Genomic DNA, 20,721 nt, shown 5'->3' on the forward strand with positions numbered 1-20,721 from the left:
GCTTTCGGGGCCCTCTATATTTTCCAGATTTGCAGGCTCCACAGTTCTTAAAATGAAGTTCAATAAATTTGTACTCAATCTTTAAACAGGTATCAATGTTTAATATTTTATGGACTTTGAGAACTTAGTTTAGAATCCCGTTATGGAACCTTATGTATTCAGGGATTCCAGTTTGCTCCTTGGAACATGAGAGTGTTACACGCCTTCACACAACTACTAGAGGGACTGTCATTGTAAAATTGGGTGAAATATGGTATATATGAGAAAGGAAAACAGACAGGATTTTTTTTTAACTTGCTGTTTATATAATCGACACCATAATGGAAGACAATATATGTTATAATATGATGGATGTTATCCCATATCTGTTTATATGTTATTGCATATTTGTTAATGTATATATGACTATAATGACGATGATGATGATGTTTGTACGTTCGCATGTTAACGTCTTGGACACGTAGAGACCATACTGCTCAACATAGAAAGCAAATGTATGATATAAAACAATAAAAAATATTAATTTTAAAAAAGGTAATACAGCATCACATTTCTAATGTTGACTTTAGTGCAAAACATTCTTGGTCAGTTAGCGTTGGGTACTTATACAAATGTTCATTATAAATGCAATTGTTTTCCAAACTGCAGAACCACCAAGAAACCTTCGAGTCACAGATATTTCCAAGACGTTTGTCAGCCTTTCTTGGACACAACCCGCTTTTGATGGTGGTAGCAAAATCACTGGATACATTGTGGAGAAACGCGATTTTCCAAACGGAAGATGGGCAAAAGCCAGCTTTACCAATGTCATAGAGACCCTGTTTACTGTATCAGGATTGACTCAAAGCTCTCAATATGAATTCCGTGTCTTTGCTAAGAATGCCGCGGGTTCAATTAGTAACCCATCAGATGTTTTAGGACCTGTCACTTGTGTGGACACATATGGTAAGAAATGTCTTAAACCAAATACATTTTTGGTTTAAATAATAAATTTATAAATATTTTTATAATAATTATAGTTATTTATTTAGTTATATATATAGTTATATAATTATTTATATTTATAATATAAATAAATTATTTATATTATTATAGAATAAATTTATTGTCCTATAATAAATTTATATTATTCTATAAAAAATTTATAAATAAATTATTTATATTATTCTATAATAAATTTATATTATTCTATAATAAATTTATAATTTTTTTTATAATAATTATAGTTATTTATTTAGTTATATATAGCTATATAATTATTTATATTTATAATGTAAATAAATTATTATTCTATAATAAATCTATAAATACATTTTTATTTATAGAATTTGAGTTATCATCCCTGGCAGAAATATGCAGCTGAATTCAAGAGTCCTTAATATGACAGTATCATGTAGACTTATATTTGATTTTCTTTTGGGTATCAGATGGTGCAGAATTTTAGTCAAATGGCATATTTTTTCTTACTTAGATGTTCTTCTGTGAGCCTTTTAGCATGTAAAGTGTCTTAATGGCTTTTTATTCTATTTATCTTTCATTAAGGTGCACCTGAAATAGATGTACCACCAGAATATACAGAAGTGGTCAAGTACAAAGCTGGCACTGCAGTTAAGCTCAAACTTGGGATTTCAGGAAAACCCATACCGTCAATAGAATGGTTTAGAAATGGCAAAGAAGTACAAACAAGTGCCCAAATATCTATTGAAAATACCACTGAATTTGCCTCTATACTGATCAAGGATGCAACTCGTATCAATAGTGGAAGCTATGAACTGAAATTAAAGAATGCCATGGGTTCAGCATCTGCTACCATTAAAGTACAAATACTTGGTATGCTTTGAAAAGTATTACACTTCATTGTTCTTTTAAATTCCTCTAGCCATGGTTATTCTTGTATATTAATAGATATCATTTGCTCAACAGATAAGCCAGGACCTCCAGGTGGGCCTGTTCATTTTAGAACAGTCACGGCTGAAAAGATTTCTCTTCAGTGGGAACCACCAGCTGATGATGGAGGCGCCAAAGTGACACACTACGTTGTTGAAAAACGTGAAACAAGCCGTGTGGTATGGTCTATGGTCTCAGAAAAACAAGAAGAATGCAATGTCACTACCACGAAAATCATAAAAGGAAATGAATATGTTTTCCGTATACGAGCGGTAAACAAATTTGGTGTTGGCGATCCACTGGAATCTGATAGCGTTGTAGCTAAAAACAGATTTGGTAAGATAGACATTAATGTATTCTGGAATATCTTTAAGAATGTATTTGCTAATTGATTGTGTTGGTCTAATGTGATTTTTTTTCTCTCTCTCAATAAAAATACAGTTACCCCTGGACAACCTGGTGTGCCAGAGATCAGCATGATAACCAAGCAGTCAATGACTGCAACCTGGACCAGGCCTACTGTGGATGGTGGTAGTGAAATAAGTGGATATTATCTTGAAAAGCGCGATAAGAAAAGCTTAGGCTGGTTCAGAGTCGTTAAAGAAACCATTCGGGACACCAGACAGAAAGTGACAGGACTTACCGAAAACAGTGAATACCAATTCAGAGTCTCTGCTGTGAATGCAGCCGGCCAAGGCCCCTTCTCTGAAGCATCTGACTTTTTCAAAGCGGCAGATCCTATTGGTAAGAACCTAGTAAAAGTACTTGAAATGGCATGATAGAAAACAAGGACATGGTTTTTATTTGTTTCTTTATTTAATTTATGTGCCATCCATTTCATGCTGTAAATTGTAAACCCTGGACAGTTTATAAGTAAAATCGTAAGTGTTGAAATATTAACATTAACAAGATTAGGTCTTTTGGTATTCATGGCAGAAGCACCTACAAAGCTAACCAGAGCATGCTTCTGGATTGAAAGGTTTTGCTGTTGACAACACTGTTGCTCAGGGGACGTCCAATTGCCAAAAATAATGTAATATTTGGGGAGGCTCCTTTCATGTCCTCCAATAAGATTAGAAAATTAGAAAACCAGAAGCAAGACCAGTATTTCATTTCATTTTATTTCATTTTATTAGATTTCTATACCGCCCTACTCCCGAAGGACTCAGGGCGGTGCACAGCCAAACAATAAAAACACATACAATACAAAATTTAAAAAATAGAATAAAATCAAATTAAATAATTTTGGCCCCGACAAATTTAAAACCCCAAACTTTTAAAACCAATTTAAAATTGAGTATATAAATACTAAAAGATATTTAAAATTTTAAAAATCTTTTATAAAAGAGGGGGAAAATTAGGCCAGGCTGGCCTGGTGAAATAGTAAGGTCTTTAAGGCGCGGCGGAAGGTGTGCAGATCCGGGATCCTCCGTATCTCTGGGGGGAGCTCGTTCCAGATAGTAGGTGCCCCCACAGAGAAGGCTCTCCCCCTGGGGGCCGCCAGTCGGCATTGTTTGGCTGACGGCACCCAGAGGAGCCCCTCTCTATGGGAGCATACTGGCCGGTGGGAGGCTATTGGTGGTAGTAGGTGGTCCCGCAAGTACCCGGGTCCTAAGCCATGGAGCACTTTAAAGGTGGTAACCAAAACCTTGAAGCGCACCCGGAAGACCACCGGGAGCCAGTGCAGCTCGCACAGGAGAGGTGTTACATGGGAACGCCATGTCGTTCCCATTACCACCCGCGCGGCCGCACTCTGCACCAGTTGGAGCCTCCGGGTGCTCCTCAAGGGGAGCCCCATGTAGAGAGTGTTGCAATAGTCCAGGCGGGAGGTGACAAGGGCATGAGTGACCGTGCGTAACGAGTTCCGATCCAGAAAGGGACGCAACTGGCGAATCAGGCGAACCTGATGAAAAATCCTCCCGGTCACGGCCGTCAAGTGCTCTTCTAAAGACAGCCGTGAATCCAGGAGGACGCCCAACTTGCGAGCCCTCTCCGTGGGGGCCAATGTATGATGGTGTCATCTTTCCTATTAGTCCACCAGTCACCTCCAGTATACAGCACCTCAACCAGGACCCCAAGCCAATTGGCAGGACCAGTTTTCATGCCCTTCTGGAAGGCCAAAAGGTGGAGGCAGGCCTCACTCGTGTTTTGCTGTTCTGCCTGTTAAATAGCTAATATTTTGAAGTTTCATGTTATATTTTATTTGTTTTATAGAAAAGCCTGGAGCTCCTGTTAAGCTAAAGGTTGTGGATACTACAAAGACATCTATCACGCTTAGCTGGACTAAGCCAGTTTATGATGGAGGAAGTGCAATTACCAGCTATGCTATAGAAAAGAGAGAAGGTGATGAAGAAGAGTGGTCTGTAGTGAGTGCAAGAGGAGAAGTGAGAACCACAGAATATGTTATTTCTCAACTTCAGCCAGGAATCAATTACTACTTCCGTGTAGCTGCTATAAATTATGCCGGACAAGGTGAACCTATTGAAATGACAGAACCTGTACAAGCTAAAGACATCCTTGGTATGAAATTTTAATCATTTTCCTTTATTCTTTTCCATTTTTTTGTTGTATTTTTGGCTTTTCCTCAGTGTTAACAATTTGATGTTGTTGTTTTTTTGCAGAAGAGCCAGAAATCGATTTGGATGTGGTTCTCAAGACCTCCATTGTAGCTAAAGCAGGTCAAGATGTGCAAATATTGATCCCATTCAAGGGAAGGCCACCTCCAACTGTCGTATGGAGAAAGGGTGACAAAAATCTTAGTGTTGACGAAAGATACACCATCCAGAACACAGAATCATCTACTCTTCTTAGCATTCCTCAAGTCACTCGCAATGACACAGGAAAATACAACCTTACGATTGAAAATGGAGTTGGAAAAGCCAAAACCTCCTTTGTGAATGTCAAAGTGCTCGACACTCCATCTGCGTGCCAGAGATTGCACCTCAAAAATGTTTCTCGTGGAACCGTGACTATGGTATGGGAACCGCCACTCATAAATGGTGGCTCTGAAGTTACAAATTATGTCATTGAAAAAAGAGATGCCACAAAGAGAGCTTGGTCTTCCGTTACAGCGAAGTGCTCTAATACATCCTTTAAGATAACTGACTTGTCAGAGAAGATCCCCTACTTCTTCCGCGTTCTTGCCGAAAATGAAAATGGATTAGGTGAACCATGTGAAACTTTGGAGCCTGTGAAAGCCGCTGAAGTACCTGGACCTGTGAGGGATTTAACCATGAAAGATTCAACCAAGACCTCTGTCACCTTACAGTGGACCAAACCTGAGTTTGATGGTGGTAGTATCATCTCCGAGTATGTTATTGAAAAAAGATTAAAGGATGAAACAGAATGGTCATATGCAGGCATAAGCAAAACATGCGAATTTGAAGTTGAAAAACTTAAGGAGCTTTCTGTTATGGATTTCAGAGTGTCAGCTAAGAATGAAAAAGGAAGAAGCGATGGTGTTACAATTGGGCCAATTACAGTGAAAGATTACATAATAACACCTGAAGCAGATCTTTCTGATATACCTGGAGGACAGGTAACCGTGAGAATAGGTTACAATGTCCATCTTGAATTGCCATATAAGGGAAAGCCTATACCCAGCATGAGCTGGCTAAAAGACAACATGCCTCTTAAGGAAAGCGAACAGGTTCGCTTCAAGAAAACGGAAAACAAAATAACATTAAGCATTAAGAATGTGAAGAAAGAAAATGGCGGCAAATACGCCTTAATTCTTGATAATGTCGTCCACAGAAAATCATTCCCCTTTACAGTTATCACACTTGGCCCGCCTTCTAAGCCCAAAGGACCAATCAAGCTAGATGAAATCAAAGCAGACAGTATGGTCCTTTCATGGAATCCTCCTGAAGATGACGGAGGAGGAGAAATTACAGGCTATAGTGTGGAGAAGCGAGAAACTTCACAAACCAACTGGAAAATGGTCTGCTCTAGTGCAGCAAGGACAACCTTCAAAGTTCCAAACCTCGTGAAAGATGTAGAATATCAGTTCAGAATTCGTGCAGAAAATAGATACGGAGTAAGCCCACCACTTAACTCAGTAGAGGTCATAGCTAAACACCAGTTTAAGCCACCGGGCTCACCAGGAAAGCCCGTTGTTTACAATATAACAGCTGATGGAATGACCATATCTTGGGATGCTCCCCTTTACGACGGAGGTGCAGAAATTACTGGGTACCACGTGGAGAAGAAAGAAAGAAATAGCATCCTGTGGCAGAAAGTAAATATTTCATCAATATCTAGTAGAGAATACAGAATTATTGGTCTAATGGAAGGCTTGGACTATCAGTTCCGTGTATATGCAGAAAACTCTGCTGGAATAAGCCCTGCTAGTGATCCAAGCAAACTCCATCTAGCAGTTTCCCCAGTTGGTAAGTGATTGAAGACAGTATCAAATGCCTATGTTCCTAGCCTGCCAGAATTGTTTTGCTGATTGCTGTGAATGCATTTTATTTTCATTCAGATCCACCTGGCACCCCTGATTATATTGATGTGACAAGAGAGACAATTACTCTCAAATGGACTGCACCCATGCGTGATGGAGGCAGCAGGATTGCGGGTTATAGTGTGGAAAAACGGCAAGGACCTGAAGACCGTTGGGTCAGATGCAATTTTACCGATGTCAGTGAATGCCAATATACAGTTACAGGACTTAGCCCAGGAGATCGATATGAATTCCGAATCCTCGCAAGAAATGCTGTTGGGACCATCAGCCCTCCTTCGCAATCTTCAGGCTATATCATGACTCGAGATGATGCTAGTAAGTCTTACTTAGTGGCAATAAGTAGTAGTTATCATAAGTAGTTATACGTATTCCATTATATGGCACTCCAATCTTTTTAAAAGTTTGTGAGCGTGTTAGATTTTCTCAGTCAGAATGAATCAGTATGAAACGTTTGGGTCTAACTCTGCAAAATAGTTGCCCCATGCTATGCATTTTTATTATAGGTGGTCCTCAACTTACAACCATTCATTTAGTGACCATTCGAAGTTATAACAGCACTGAAAAAAATGATTTATAATAGCTTTCACACTTATGACCATTGCAGCATTCCCATGGTCACATGATCAAAATTTGGATGCTTGGCAACTGGCATGTATTTATGACAGTTCTAGTGTCCCTGGATCATGGGATCCCGTTTTGCGACCTTCTGACAAGCAAAGTCAATGGGGAAGCCAGATTCACTTAACAACCATGTAGCTAACTTAGGAACGGCAGTGATTCGCTTAACAACTGGAGGCTGGTGGCAAGGTGGCAAGGAAGGTTGTAAAATGAGGCAAAACCTGTTTAACAACCGTCTTAACAACAGAAATTTTGGGGCCAATTGCCATTGTAAGTCAAGAATTACCTGTAATGGGTTTCAAGCTCATAGAAAGGAATTGATTAATGCGGTTAAAACTGCTCTTATTCTGGGGAAGATATAGTGTGATATATTGTGAAGATACATTGTAAAGCTTACTTTATTTCTTTTTCTTTTCTAGTTGCACCTAATATTGAATTTGGTGCTGAGCATTTCGAAGGTCTTACCGTCAAAGCAGGGGAAAGCATAAGACTTAAAGCCCTTATCACAGGCCGGCCAGTTCCTCAGGTGACCTGGATTAAAGATGGAGAAGAGATTGACAAGCGATTGGGCGTTGAAATAAACACTGCTATTGGCTATAGTACCATATTTGTTAGAGATGCTTCTCGAGACCATCGTGGAGTATATAGGGTGGAAGCCAAGAATTCATCAGGCACCAAACAAGAAGACATAACCATAAGAGTCCAAGGTAATTTGGCATTCTTTCACTAAACTTATTTGCCTCAAACTGAATAACCTTTATTGAGCAATTTTCTTTATTCTCTGCTAAATGCAGCACTGCTTAAACCACTGCATGTTTGTGTTACAGATACTCCAGGGAAAATAGGAGGCCCGATACGCTTCACCAATATTACTGAAGAGAAGGCAACACTGTGGTGGGAGCCTCCAGCTAATGACGGATGTGCAGCCATTACCCATTATGTCATTGAAAAACGTGAAACCAGCAGAGTATCCTGGGCGCTAATTGAAGACCATTGTGAAGCCTGCAGTTACACTGCACTCAGATTAATAAAAGGCAATGAGTACCAGTTCCGAATCTCTGCAGCTAACAAGTTTGGGGTCGGCAGGCCTCTGGAATCTGATGCTTTTGTAGCACAAGCACATTACAGTAAGTTCATTATCAATAGGAAAATCTAGTGTGTGTGTGTGTGTGTGTGTGCTAGTTAGCCTTCTCCAAAGCCTTCTCTAATCTTCTATTTTCATTCTACAGCTGTTCCTGATGCACCCGGGACTCCAGAACCTAGCAATGTAACAGGGAACAGCATCACTCTCACATGGGCAAGACCAAAATCAGATGGTGGAAGTGATATCGATCAATATATCTTGGAGAGAAGAGAAAAGAAGAGCATTCTCTGGGTCAAAGTATCTAGCAAGAGACCCATTTCCGAGACAAGATTCAGAGTCACAGGACTAACTCAGGGCAATGAATATGAGTTCCAGGTTATGGCAGAAAACAAGGCTGGTGTGGGGCCACCTAGTGGTGTGTCAAGGCTGATTAAATGCAGAGATCCAGTTCACCCACCAGGTCCTCCTACAGTGGTCAAAGTGATAGATACATCAAAGACGAGTGTCACCTTAGAATGGACCACACCAGTTTTTGATGGCGGCTTGGAAATTATTGGCTACATCATTGAAATGTGCAAAACTGATTTGGGAGATTGGCGTAAGGTCAATGCTGAGACTTTGATCGCTACCAAGTATACTGTGACTGACTTAGAACCAAATGAGCATTATAAATTCCGAGTCAGTGCTGTAAATACCGCAGGCAAAGGCGAAAGCTGTGAAGTTGCTGCTTCAGTACAAACCGTGGATAGGCTTTCTTCCCCTGAACTTGATATTGATGCTAGCTTCAAGCAGACTCACATAGTCCGAGCAGGGACAAATATCCGCCTCTTTATTGCCTTCAAGGGCAGACCTGTTCCTATTGCTACATGGTCCAAAGCAAATTCCGATCTCAACTTACGTGCTAACATTCACACAACAGATTCATTCAGTACATTAACAGTAGAGAATTGCAACAGAACAGATGCTGGAAAATATGTGTTTACTGTAGAAAACAACAGTGGTAGCAAGTCTATTGCTTTCACAGTGAAAGTGCTAGATACTCCCGGACCACCAGGTCCTATTACATTTAAGGATGTGACTAGAGGCTCCATCACTTTAATGTGGGATGCTCCAATTTTGGATGGAGGTGCACGTATCCATCATTATGTTGTGGAAAAGCGAGAAGCAAGCCGCCGTAGCTGGCAGGTTGTTAATGAAAAATGTACCCGCCAAATAGCTAAAGTCACTGATCTTGCAGAAGGAGTGCCCTATTTTTACCGTGTTGCAGCAGAAAATGAATATGGAGTAGGTGAACCGTGTGAATTAACAGAGCCAGTGGTGGCCACTGAAGAACCTGCTCCACCTAAGAGATTAGATATTGTTGATACCACTAGGTCATCTGTGGTACTTGCTTGGCTTAAACCTGATCATGATGGTGGCAGCCGTATCACTAGTTATCTACTAGAGATGAAACAGAAAGGAACTGAAGTTTGGCGTGAAGCGGGTCAAACAAAGCAGCTTACTTTTACAGTAGAAGGTCTTACTGAGAACAACGAATATGAATTTAGGGTCAGAGCAAAGAACGATGCTGGCTACAGTCAGCCACGAGAAGCTTTCTCCTCTGTCATTATTAAAGAACCACAGATTGAACCAACAGCAGATCTTAGTGGAATAACTAAGCAACTTATAACTTGCAAAGCTGGAAGCTCCTTTACTATTGATATACCAATTAGTGGACGTCCTATTCCAAAAGTGACTTGGAAACTTGAGGAAATGAGACTCAAGGAAACTGATAGAGTGACTATCAAGACAACCAAAGATAGAACTACAATGATTGTTAAGGACAGCATGAGAGGTGACTCTGGCAAATATTATTTGACTCTTGAGAACACGGCTGGTGTGAAGACATTCACTGTCACAGTTATGGTTATTGGAAGACCAGGTCCAGTTACACGCCCCATAGAAATATCATCAGTGACAGCAGAATCCTGCGTCTTGTCCTGGAAGGAACCTGAAGACGACGGTGGCACTGATATTACTAACTACATTGTTGAAAAACGCGAATCTGGCACAACAGCATGGCAGCTCGTAAACTCCAGCGTCAAGCGTACACAGATCAAAGTTACTCATCTCACTAAATATATGGAATATACTTTCCGTGTCAGTTCTGAAAACCGATTTGGTGTCAGCAAGCCCGTTGAATCAGTTCCAGTTGTGGCTGAGCATCCATTTGGTAAGGAATCGTTATCGTAACGAATGTGCATACATTTGTTCCAATTTTGCTTGAAAAAGAATCCAAATATTAAACATTTCTCTCTTTCTGTTATTAGTCCCCCCAAGTCCTCCCACAAGACCCGAGGTCTATTTTGTTTCGGCCAATGCCATGTCCATCAGATGGGAGGAGCCATACCATGATGGTGGCAGCAAAGTTGTGGGATACTGGATTGAAAAGAAAGAACGCAACACAATCCTTTGGGTAAAAGAAAATAAAGCTCCATGCTTTGAATGTGACTACAAAATCACTGGACTTGTGGAAGGTCTGGAGTACCAGTTCAGAACATACGCATTAAATGCTGCTGGAGTGAGCAAAGCCAGTGAAGCTTCTAGGCCAGTAGTGGCCCAAAATCCAGTTGGTAAGTATAACACAGAAAAAGTATAATTCCTATTTTTATTTAAGAGAATCTTTTTTTTAAAAAATGAATTAAATGTCGACTATAATGTTCTATTTCAGATCCACCAGGTAGACCAGAAGTGACAGATGTCACCCGGTCTTCAGTTTCATTGAGCTGGACTGCTCCACTTTATGACGGCGGAAGCAAAATTGTTGGCTATATTGTAGAACGCAAGCCCTACCACGTGACTGGAGATGGACGCTGGTTGAAATGCAATTACACCATTGTTTCCGAAAACTTCTTTACTGTAACAGCTCTCGGTGAAGGAGAAGAATATGAATTCCGTGTATTAGCAAAGAATTCTGCTGGTGTGATTAGCAAAGGTTCCGAAACAACAGGCCCTGTCACCTGCAAAGATGAATATTGTAAGTCTTTTTCTCCACAGATATTTAAACGATGTTAAACATGTCATCTTTAAAATAAATTTATGTTGAGAGTTTATTCATCTTGTTTTTTTTTATAGCACCACCCAAAGCTGAGCTAGATGCCAAATTACAAGTAGATGTTGTAACTGTTAGGGCTGGATCTGATCTTGTTCTTGAGGCATCGATTGGTGGAAAGCCAGAACCCAAAGTGTTTTGGTCTAAAGGCGAGAGGGAGTTGGATTTGTGTGAGAAGATCTCTTTGCAATATACCAGCAAGCATGCCGTCGCAATCATCAAGTTCTGTGACAGAAGTGATACTGGAAAATACACATTAACTGTTAAAAATGCTAGCGGAACAAAACAAGTCTCTGTTTTGGTCAAAGTACTTGGTGAGTATTTCACGATTCATAATTTCTGAGAGAACAGACTTTCTTTTCAAGCCAATGTTATATCAATGCACCAATTCCTTTTGGGGTTTTTTTTTTTTTTTTGGTCTACAGATTCTCCTGGTCCATGTGCTGGCAAGATCACCATTAGCAGAGTGACAGAGGAGAAATGTACCTTGGCTTGGAATGCCCCTCAAGAAGATGGAGGGGCAGAAATTACTCACTACATTGTTGAGAGACGTGAGACTAGCAGGCTGAACTGGGTTATTGTTAATGCGGAGTGTGCAACACACTCGTGCGTAGCAATGAGACTTATCAAAAATAATGAATACATATTCCGTGTAAGAGCTGTCAATAAGTATGGACCTGGAGTTCCACTTGAATCAGAAACAATGATTGCTAGAAATTTATTTAGTAAGTGCCTCCTTAATTCAGTAAAAAAATTTCTGCTGGATATATGTGTAAGAGATAGCTAATTTTTTTTTCTTTAAAAAAAATCATTTCAGCTATTCCATCACCTCCTGGGATGCCAGAATCAGTGAGTGCCGGCAAAGAGCACATCATTATTCAGTGGTTGAAACCAGAATCTGATGGCGGTAGTGAAATAAGCACCTATCTGGTCGATAAACGAGAAAAGAGAAGTCTACGATGGACACGAGTAAACAGAGACTACACCATTTATGACACCAGGTTGAAAGTCACTGGTCTCATGGAAGGCAGCGAATATCAGTTCCGTATTACCGCAGTAAATGCTGCTGGAAACAGTGAGCCTAGTGAAGCTTCTCAATATATTTTGTGCAAAGAACCATCATGTAAGTTTCCAAAACTAACGGTATCTTTATAGTTAATTCCAAATCGAGTGATATAAATGATTTCTTAGTCATGGTTATGAAATAATCAATAGGTTTTTTTTTTTAATAATTTGGAATCTCAGATGAATTATTTGTTTGTTTGTTTGTTTGTTTGTTTGTTTGTTTATTATTTATGACCTTTATCTGATACCTTGTGACCAAGTTCTCAGGGTCACTTATGCTTTTGCATTTAATTCAGTGAAATCTTACAAAACTCATTTCTCTTTAATTGACATAGACGGACATCCAGATTGATTAGATTGAAATAATTATCAATAGTTAATGTTCTGTCAGAAATAGTGCTCCACTTAAATCAGAAAACTGTATTTATTTTAACAAAAACAAAAATTAAAACCAAAAGATTTGACTTTAACCATTAAAGATCACAAGTACAGCTGGTTCACTACAATTGAGACAGGTAAATCCTTTTAGGGATGGAGTGTCAAAAGATTATATTGCACTTATGATCTAATTCGTCACTATGAATTTCCATCAGAAAACGTTTCCCTCAATCAGGTAAACTAATAACTCTAGTGTTTTGTTTTCTGACGACTAATCTTTTAGGTTAGAGGTCAAAGTGAATTGAAACATATCAGGCCCTTAAAGATTTTAATTTATTTAATTATTTGCAAAAAGACTGAGTCTTCACAAAGTCTTACAGATAGGTTGTTATGTGGTAGAATTAGTATGTTTAGATTTGAATTGATTTACCTTTAAAGAGAGAATAAAAAGGAAATAGTCATCTGGATAATATAAATGGTCTGAATTTCTAAACAGTTTTCCCCTTGAGATGTCCATCCATAGTGTACTTGTTCAGAAATATTTATTTATTTATTTATTTTATTAGTTTGTCAAACATGGACAAGATAGCAAGTATAAATATGAACAAGGACATGAACAAAGGAAATGAATACAAATAAATGGGGACAGTAGGACAGAGACGGTAGGCACACTGGTGCGCTTATGCACGCCCCCTTTAGGGACCTTTTAGGAATGGGGTGAGGTCGACAGTTTGAGGATGAAGCTGTGAGGGTTTGAGGATGTAACAACGGAGTCAGGTAAAGCATTCCAGGTGTTGACCACTCTGTTTCTGAAGTCGTATTTTCTGCAATCGAGTTTGGAGAGGTTTACCCTGAGTTTGTATCAATTGTTTGCCCGTGTATTATTGAGGTTGAAGCTAAAGAAGTCGTTGACAGGTAAGACGTTGTAGCAGACAATTTTGTGCACTATGCTTAGATCAGACCGCAGGTGGCGCAGTTCCAGATTGTCCATGCCCAAAATTTCAAGCCTGGTGATATAAGGAATTGTGAGTAGAGGAGTGGAGTACTCTTCTTGTGAAATACCTCTGGACCAGGGGTGAAATGCTCCCGGTTCGGACCGGATCGCCCGATCCAGTAGCGATGGAGGCGGATGGTTCGGAGAACCGGTAGCAAAAATTCCTGCCCCCCCATGCCCAGCTGAGCTGCAAAAAGAGGGTTTTTTTCTTTTAAATGCCTCTGACGATCCAAGCTGAGTTGCTTGATTGGCAGAGGCATTTAAAAGAAAAAAAGTCTCTGCCGATCAGGCAACTCAGCTTGGATTGTCAGAGGCATTTAAAAGAAAAAAAACACCTTTTTTTCTTTTAAATTCCTCTGACGATCCAAGCTGAATTGCCTGATCATCAGAGGCATTTAAAAGAAAAAAACCCTTTTTTTCTTTTAAATGCCTCTGATAATCCAAGCTGAGTTGCCTGATCGTCAGAGGCATTTAAAAGAAAAAAAGTCTTTGCCGATCAGGCAACTCAGCTGGGATCGTCAGATCCTTTTGAAAGCATTTTTTTACAACCTCTTCACCGAAGAGGTTGTAGAAAAAATGGTTTTAAAAGTAAAAAAAAAATTGGCCATACCTACCCAGTCACATTATCCCCCCCACCAAGCCACGCCCACAGAACCGGTAGTAACAAATTTTAGATTTCACCACTGCTCTGGACCCGCTCAATCATATTAATGTCCGATATGCAATGTGGATTCCAGGCAGATCAGTTGTATTTGAGAATTGGTCTGGCAAAGGTTTTGTACAAAGACTGATAATTATGTCAGTGTCATGTTTTTGTGATCAAAATTAAACTTATGCCTTTCCCAAAGAATGAAAGCCTTCAAGAAAAATAATAACAATAACAATAATAATTTGTTCTTTTTTCCAAAGATACTCCTGCACCTCCTTCACCTCCAAGAGTTGTAGATACTACTAGGACCAGCATAAGCTTAGCTTGGACAAAGCCCACATACGACGGTGGAGTTGATATATTGGGCTACATTCTTGAAATGAAAGAAGAAGGCACTGACCAATGGTACAGGGTCCATACCACAGCCACCATAAGGAACCCTGAATTCACCGTGACTGGTCTTAGACCAAGCCAGAAATACCGCTTTAGAGTGGCTGCCACCAACATAAATGGGATAAGTGAATACAGCGAGTCTCCAGCCGAAATAGAACCTGTGGAAAGGCTAGGTAACGTCACATTTATAAAGCATTCATAGATTTCTATTTACACATCTGTTTAGAATATTCAAACAGAAGCTCATCTTTTATTTCTCCTCCCATTGACAGAAATACCTGCTCTTGAGCTTGCTGATGACCTAAAGAAGACCGTTACTGTCAGAGCTGGAGGCTCTTTACGTCTAATGGTCTTAGTGTCTGGCAGACCAGCGCCAATAATTATGTGGAGTAAAGCGGGTGTTGACTTAGCAAGTCGGGCTATCATTGACACCACAGACAGCTACACACTCTTGGTTGTGGACAAAGTTAACCGATACGATGCTGGAAAATATGTCATTGAGGCTGAGAATCAATCAGGAAAGAAATCAGCAACAGTTCTTGTAAAAGTCTATGGTAAGTTAACCCCCTTTATTTCTTTTTACAGTGTTTCTTTCATTACAAATTAAAAGATATTTGAAACTGCACCACAATCAAGTAACAGAGAGCCAGGCAAACGGCAAAAAGAGAAAACGTTTTAAGCAAGATTACGCCAGTGACGGTCTATGCATACTGTTTTGTCAATAAGGAAAAGAGTTGTATTGGACGACACAGTGTAATAAATAATTAATATTTTCTTTCGCTCCCCCGTAGATACTCCCGGCCCTCCAGGAGCTGTGAGAGTAAAAGAAGTCACAAAAGAATCTGTAACTATTACTTGGGATGTTCCTGTCATTGATGGTGGAGCACCAGTCAATAACTATATCATTGAGAAACGTGAGGCTGCCATGAGAGCTTACAAAACAGTAACTACCAAATGCAACAAAACCATTTACAGAATTTCTGGGCTCATGGAAGGCGCTCTATACTATTTCCGAGTTCTGCCGGAAAATATCTATGGAATAGGAGAACCATGTGAGACATTGGATACAGTGCTTATATCTGAAGTCCCAAGTGTGCCACAGAAACTGGAGGTGGTCGACGTTACCAAATCTACCGTGTCACTTGCCTGGGAAAAACCACAGCATGATGGTGGTAGCAGATTAACTGGCTATGTAATTGAGGCCAGTAGAGTTGGAACAGACAGGTGGATGAAAGTTGTAACCCTGAAACCTACAGTCTTTGAGCATACAATCATTTCATTAAATGAAGGAGAACAGTACCTGTTCAGAGTCAGAGCCCAAAATCAGAAAGGTGTCTCAGAACCAAGAGAAATAGTCACAGCCGTCACTGTGCAAGAACTAAAAGGTAAAAGCCCTGGTGAAAAGTGAAACTTTGTTCATAGCAATGATTCATGGTTTGACTTGATTAACTATATCACTTTTTAAAACTCTCTCTTTTTAGTTCTACCTGCAATTGATCTTGCTGGAATTCCTCAAAAGACCATTCATGTACCAACTGGAAAACCTATAGAATTAGCCATTCCAATTTCTGGACGGCCACCTCCAGCTGTTTCTTGGTTCTTTGCTGGCTCTAAACTAAAAGAATCAGAGCGTGTCAAGATTGAAACAGTTGCTAAACTCACTAAATTAACCATACGCGAAACAACAATACGAGATACTGGAGCATATACACTTGAACTGAAGAATACAACTGGAACTGTTCTTGAAACAATCAAAGTTATTATTCTTGGTAAGATTTTTGGTTGGTTGATTTAAAATATATTTTTGCCTCCCCCCCCCCCACCATTTCCCCCCCTAAGTGAACCACACTATTTTTGAATCCTTTATGCTTGATTTTTCTTTTTCACAGATAAACCGGGACCACCCATTGGACCTATTAAAGTAGTTGACATTGATTCAACTTTTGTAACTATTTCCTGGGAACCACCTGAGATGGATGGTGGTGCAACATTAAGTGGATACGTGGTAGAGCAACGTGATGCCCACCGTCCAGGATGGTTACCAGTATCTGAATCAGTAACTCGGACAACATTTAAATTTTCTAAACTGACTGAAGGTGCTGAATATGTATTCCGTGTGGCTGCTACAAACCGCTTTGGAATTGGATCCTACTTGCAATCTGAGATTATAGAATGCAAGAGCAGAATCAGTAAGTTAATATTTTGCATTAAAAACTAAAAAGAAATATAAAAAAATATTTTAAGACCCGACGTTACATACCTTTTGTTCTTCTTTTGCTTCAATAATCAGTTATATTGAACTAGTCACAAAGTAGTTGTTAAGAGAGAGAGAGAGAGAGAGAGAGAGAGAGAGACAGACAGACAGACAGACAGACAGACAGACAGACACATAGATACATAGATACATAGATACATAGATACATAGATACATAGATAGATTGATTATAGATATAGATTTAGATTTAGATTTAGATGATATAGAACTGTGCTTGATTAGAGAAAACATAAAAGACTGTAAATGGAATCACATTCTCATTTGTTTTCTGCTTTATACATCTAGGCATCCCAGGTCCTCCTGGTACTCCAGAAGTGTTTGATGTCTGCCGTGATGGAATGACACTTACTTGGTATCCACCAGAAGAGGATGGTGGTTCACAGATCTCTGGTTACATTGTGGAACGCAAGGAAGTTAGATCGGACAGATGGGTCCGTGTAAACAAAATTGCTGTGACTATGACACGCTATCGGTCAACAGGGTTAATTGAAGGCCTGGAGTATGAACACCGCATCACAGCTATCAACGCTAGGGGCACTGGCAAACCAAGCCGAGCATCAAAGCCTACAATTGCTATGGATCCAATTGGTAAATAATGTACTACATTTGCTAGGAATTATTTAAGAAATAGTAGATGCTAATAGGTTGAACTGCCTTTTTGAAAAACAGTGTTAAATGTGAAGTCCTCTTAACTAGAGCTGTGTCTGTTCTCATTATGTATTCCAGCTCCTCCTGGCAAACCTCAGAATCCAAGAGTTACAGATACTACAAGAACATCGATTTCCTTGGCTTGGAGTCCACCTGAAGATGAAGGTGGTTCTAAAGTCACTGGCTATTTAATTGAAATGCAGAAGGTTGACCAGTTTGAATGGACAAAATGTAACACCACACCCACCAAAATTCGTGAATACACTCTAACTCACCTTCCACAAGGGGCCGAGTATAGGTTCCGTATTATAGCCTGTAATGCTGGAGGTCCTGGAGAACCTGCAGAGGTACCAGGAACAGCCAAAGTAACAGAAATGCTTGGTAAGAAAATTCAGCTGTTTCTCCTTAATGGAACCCAATGTTTAAAACTTAACAACACTATTTAATTTTTTGTATCTCATGTGAGATATTTTTTCCTTCTCCCAGAATATCCTGATTATGTACTGGATGAAAAATATCTGGAAGGTCTATTTGTAAGGCAAGGTGGAGTAATTAAGCTCTCAGTGCCAATTAAAGGTAAACCTATTCCGATTTGCAAATGGACGAAGGAAGGACACGATGTCCTCCAGAGAGCTATGATTGCCACTTCCGAAACAGATACTGAATTGGTAATTAAAGATGCAGAAAGGGAAGATTCTGGTACTTACGATTTAACACTTGAAAACAAATGTGGCAAGAAAGTAGTGTACATCAAAGTCAGAGTCATTGGCATTCCAAATCCACCAGAAGGGCCACTTGAATATGACGACATACAAGGGCGCTCTGTTAGAGTCAGCTGGAAGCCTCCAACTGATGACGGTGGTGCCGATATATTGGGATATATTGTTGAAAGGCGTGAAGTACCAAAGACTGCGTGGTACACAGTTGGTTCCAGAGTAAAAGGCACATCATTGGTGGTGAAAGGACTCAAAGAAAATGTGGAATACCACTTCCGTGTTTATGCTGAAAACCAGTTTGGTGTGAGCAAATCCCTGAAATCTGAAGAGCCAGTGGTGCCAAAGACACCTTTGAGTAAGTACACATCTCAATTTTGATTTGATGGTTGTTGTTGTCGTTGTTGTATCATTACTGGAAAAAAATATTCTTTGGCCTTTTTTGTAAAAACTATGTCGTCTGATATGTCCACAATATGTGAGATAGCAATAGCAATAGCACTTAGACTTATGTACCGCTTCATAATGCTTTATGGCCCTAAGCGGTTTACAGAGTCAGCATATTGCCCCCAACAATCTGGATCCTCATTTTACCGACCTCAGATGGAGGGAAGGCTGAGTCAACCTTGAACCAGTGAGGATTGAACCTCTGGTACTCAGCAGAATTAGCCTGCAATACTGCATTCTAACCACTGTGCCACCACGGCTCAGTAGTTAGGTTAGTATGAAAGATAATGACTTTTCTAAAATATCACAACTGAATAGAGATTTAAACTCAGTTTTCCTGGGGGAAGATGTAGAGTAACTGTTGTGTTCTTCTTAACAGATCCACCAGAGCCTCCAAGTTATCCACCAGAAATACTTGATGTCACAAAAAGTTCTGTTAACATATCTTGGTCCAGACCTAGAGATGACGGTGGCTCTCGTGTCACTGGCTATTATATTGAACGTAGAGAAACATCTACTGATAAATGGGTTAGGCACAACAAGACCCACATCACAACTACAATGTATACAGTCACAGGATTGGTTCCAGATGCTGAATATCAGTTCCGTATTATCGCCCAAAATGATATTGGTGAAGGTGAACCAAGCCCTGCTTCTGAACCAGTTGTGTGCAAAGATCCATTTGGTATGTAAATATAAAATCAATTATCAGAGGGCATTCAGGTAAAAATTTGGAAGAAGACAAATCTTCATTTCTTTTCTCTTTTTTTTTTCTCATTTTACAGATAAACCAAGCCAGCCTGGAGAAATTGAGATCACTTCTATATTTAAAGATAGTATTACTCTAGAATGGGAGCGCCCTGAATGCGATGGTGGTAAAGACATCATTGGATACTGGGTTGAATATCGCCAATATGGAGAGACCGCATGGAAAAAATGCAATAAAGAACGTATCAAAGACAGACAGTTTACAGTGGGAGGCTTGCTGGAAGCTACAGAATATGAATTCAGAGTTTTTGCGGAAAATGAAACCGGAATCAGCAGGCCACGTAGAACAGCAATGACAGTGAAGACAAAACTGACATGTAAGATATATTCATTATGTTTTACGGTATAATTTGCAAAGTTATTAGAAGGTACTAAAGTAAAGAGGAGAATGCGATGGATGCTTAATGTTGGTTGATTTGATTATATTGTTTAGAAGCAACTTGACAGTTCTAACATAAAGGCTGAGAAATTTAATACAGGTAGTCCTTGACTTATGACCCCAATTGAATCCAAAATTTAAGTTGCTAAGCAAGACAGTTATTAAGTAAGTTTTGCCCCATTTTATGACCTTTCTTGCCACGATTGTTAAGTGAATCACTGCAGTTGTTAAGTCAGTAACACAATTGTTAAGTGAACCTGGCTTCCCCACTGACTTTGTTTGTCAGAAGGTCGCAAAAGGGGATCACATGACCTTGGAACACAGCAACGATCATAAATATGAACCAGTTGACAAGCATCTGAATTTTGATCACATGATCATGGGGATGCTGAAATGGTAGTAAGTGTGAAAAATGGTAATAAGTCACTTTTCTCAATATCATTGTAACTTCAAACAGTCACTAAATGAACTGTTGTATGTTGAGGACCACCTGTATATTTCTTCTGCTGAATGGATCACAATATAGCAATAGCAATAGCACTTAGACTTATATACTGCTTCACACTGCTTTACAGCCCTCTCTAAGCAGTTTACAGAGTCGCCCCCAACAACCTGGGTCCTCATTTTACTCATCTCGGAAGGATGGAAGGCTGAGTCAGCCTTGAGCCAATGAGAATTAAACTGCCATACTGCAGGCAGCAGGCAGCCGGCAGGCAGCAGAAGTAGCCTGCAGTACCGCATTCTAACCACTGCACCACCATGGCTCCGTATATGATAAATAAATTTCACATACACTATTCAATGAAACTAAATATGATTTTAATGTTTAGAAAAATAAAAATTATGCTTAATTCTATAATATTTTGGTTG

The 20,721-nt window shown here is 39.7% G+C and overlaps 1 protein-coding gene across 2 annotated transcripts in view; it reads left to right on the forward strand.

Moving 5' to 3' along the window:
* Nucleotides 1-20,721, forward strand: part of TTN (titin) — a 319,867-nt gene that overhangs the window by 287,678 nt on the left and 11,468 nt on the right. For both annotated transcript variants that reach the window (XM_070957152.1, XM_070957229.1), the window contains 25 exons: nucleotides 649-945; nucleotides 1,543-1,830; nucleotides 1,924-2,223; nucleotides 2,329-2,631; nucleotides 4,102-4,407; nucleotides 4,509-6,275; nucleotides 6,368-6,664; nucleotides 7,387-7,674; nucleotides 7,795-8,094; nucleotides 8,197-10,263; nucleotides 10,361-10,663; nucleotides 10,762-11,067; nucleotides 11,166-11,456; nucleotides 11,568-11,867; nucleotides 11,960-12,265; nucleotides 14,489-14,794; nucleotides 14,894-15,175; nucleotides 15,413-16,006; nucleotides 16,103-16,390; nucleotides 16,511-16,810; nucleotides 17,182-17,484; nucleotides 17,623-17,925; nucleotides 18,031-18,615; nucleotides 19,084-19,389; nucleotides 19,490-19,789. In XM_070957152.1, coding sequence (XP_070813253.1) covers nucleotides 649-945; nucleotides 1,543-1,830; nucleotides 1,924-2,223; nucleotides 2,329-2,631; nucleotides 4,102-4,407; nucleotides 4,509-6,275; nucleotides 6,368-6,664; nucleotides 7,387-7,674; nucleotides 7,795-8,094; nucleotides 8,197-10,263; nucleotides 10,361-10,663; nucleotides 10,762-11,067; nucleotides 11,166-11,456; nucleotides 11,568-11,867; nucleotides 11,960-12,265; nucleotides 14,489-14,794; nucleotides 14,894-15,175; nucleotides 15,413-16,006; nucleotides 16,103-16,390; nucleotides 16,511-16,810; nucleotides 17,182-17,484; nucleotides 17,623-17,925; nucleotides 18,031-18,615; nucleotides 19,084-19,389; nucleotides 19,490-19,789 — 11,286 coding nt within the window. The remainder of the gene's footprint in view (nucleotides 1-648; nucleotides 946-1,542; nucleotides 1,831-1,923; nucleotides 2,224-2,328; nucleotides 2,632-4,101; nucleotides 4,408-4,508; nucleotides 6,276-6,367; nucleotides 6,665-7,386; nucleotides 7,675-7,794; nucleotides 8,095-8,196; nucleotides 10,264-10,360; nucleotides 10,664-10,761; nucleotides 11,068-11,165; nucleotides 11,457-11,567; nucleotides 11,868-11,959; nucleotides 12,266-14,488; nucleotides 14,795-14,893; nucleotides 15,176-15,412; nucleotides 16,007-16,102; nucleotides 16,391-16,510; nucleotides 16,811-17,181; nucleotides 17,485-17,622; nucleotides 17,926-18,030; nucleotides 18,616-19,083; nucleotides 19,390-19,489; nucleotides 19,790-20,721) is intronic.

This window comes from Pituophis catenifer, unplaced genomic scaffold (assembly GCF_029215685.1).
Source record: "Pituophis catenifer annectens isolate HBS135680 unplaced genomic scaffold, rPitCat1.0.hap2 SCAF_1, whole genome shotgun sequence".
NCBI lineage: Eukaryota > Metazoa > Chordata > Lepidosauria > Squamata > Colubridae > Pituophis > Pituophis catenifer.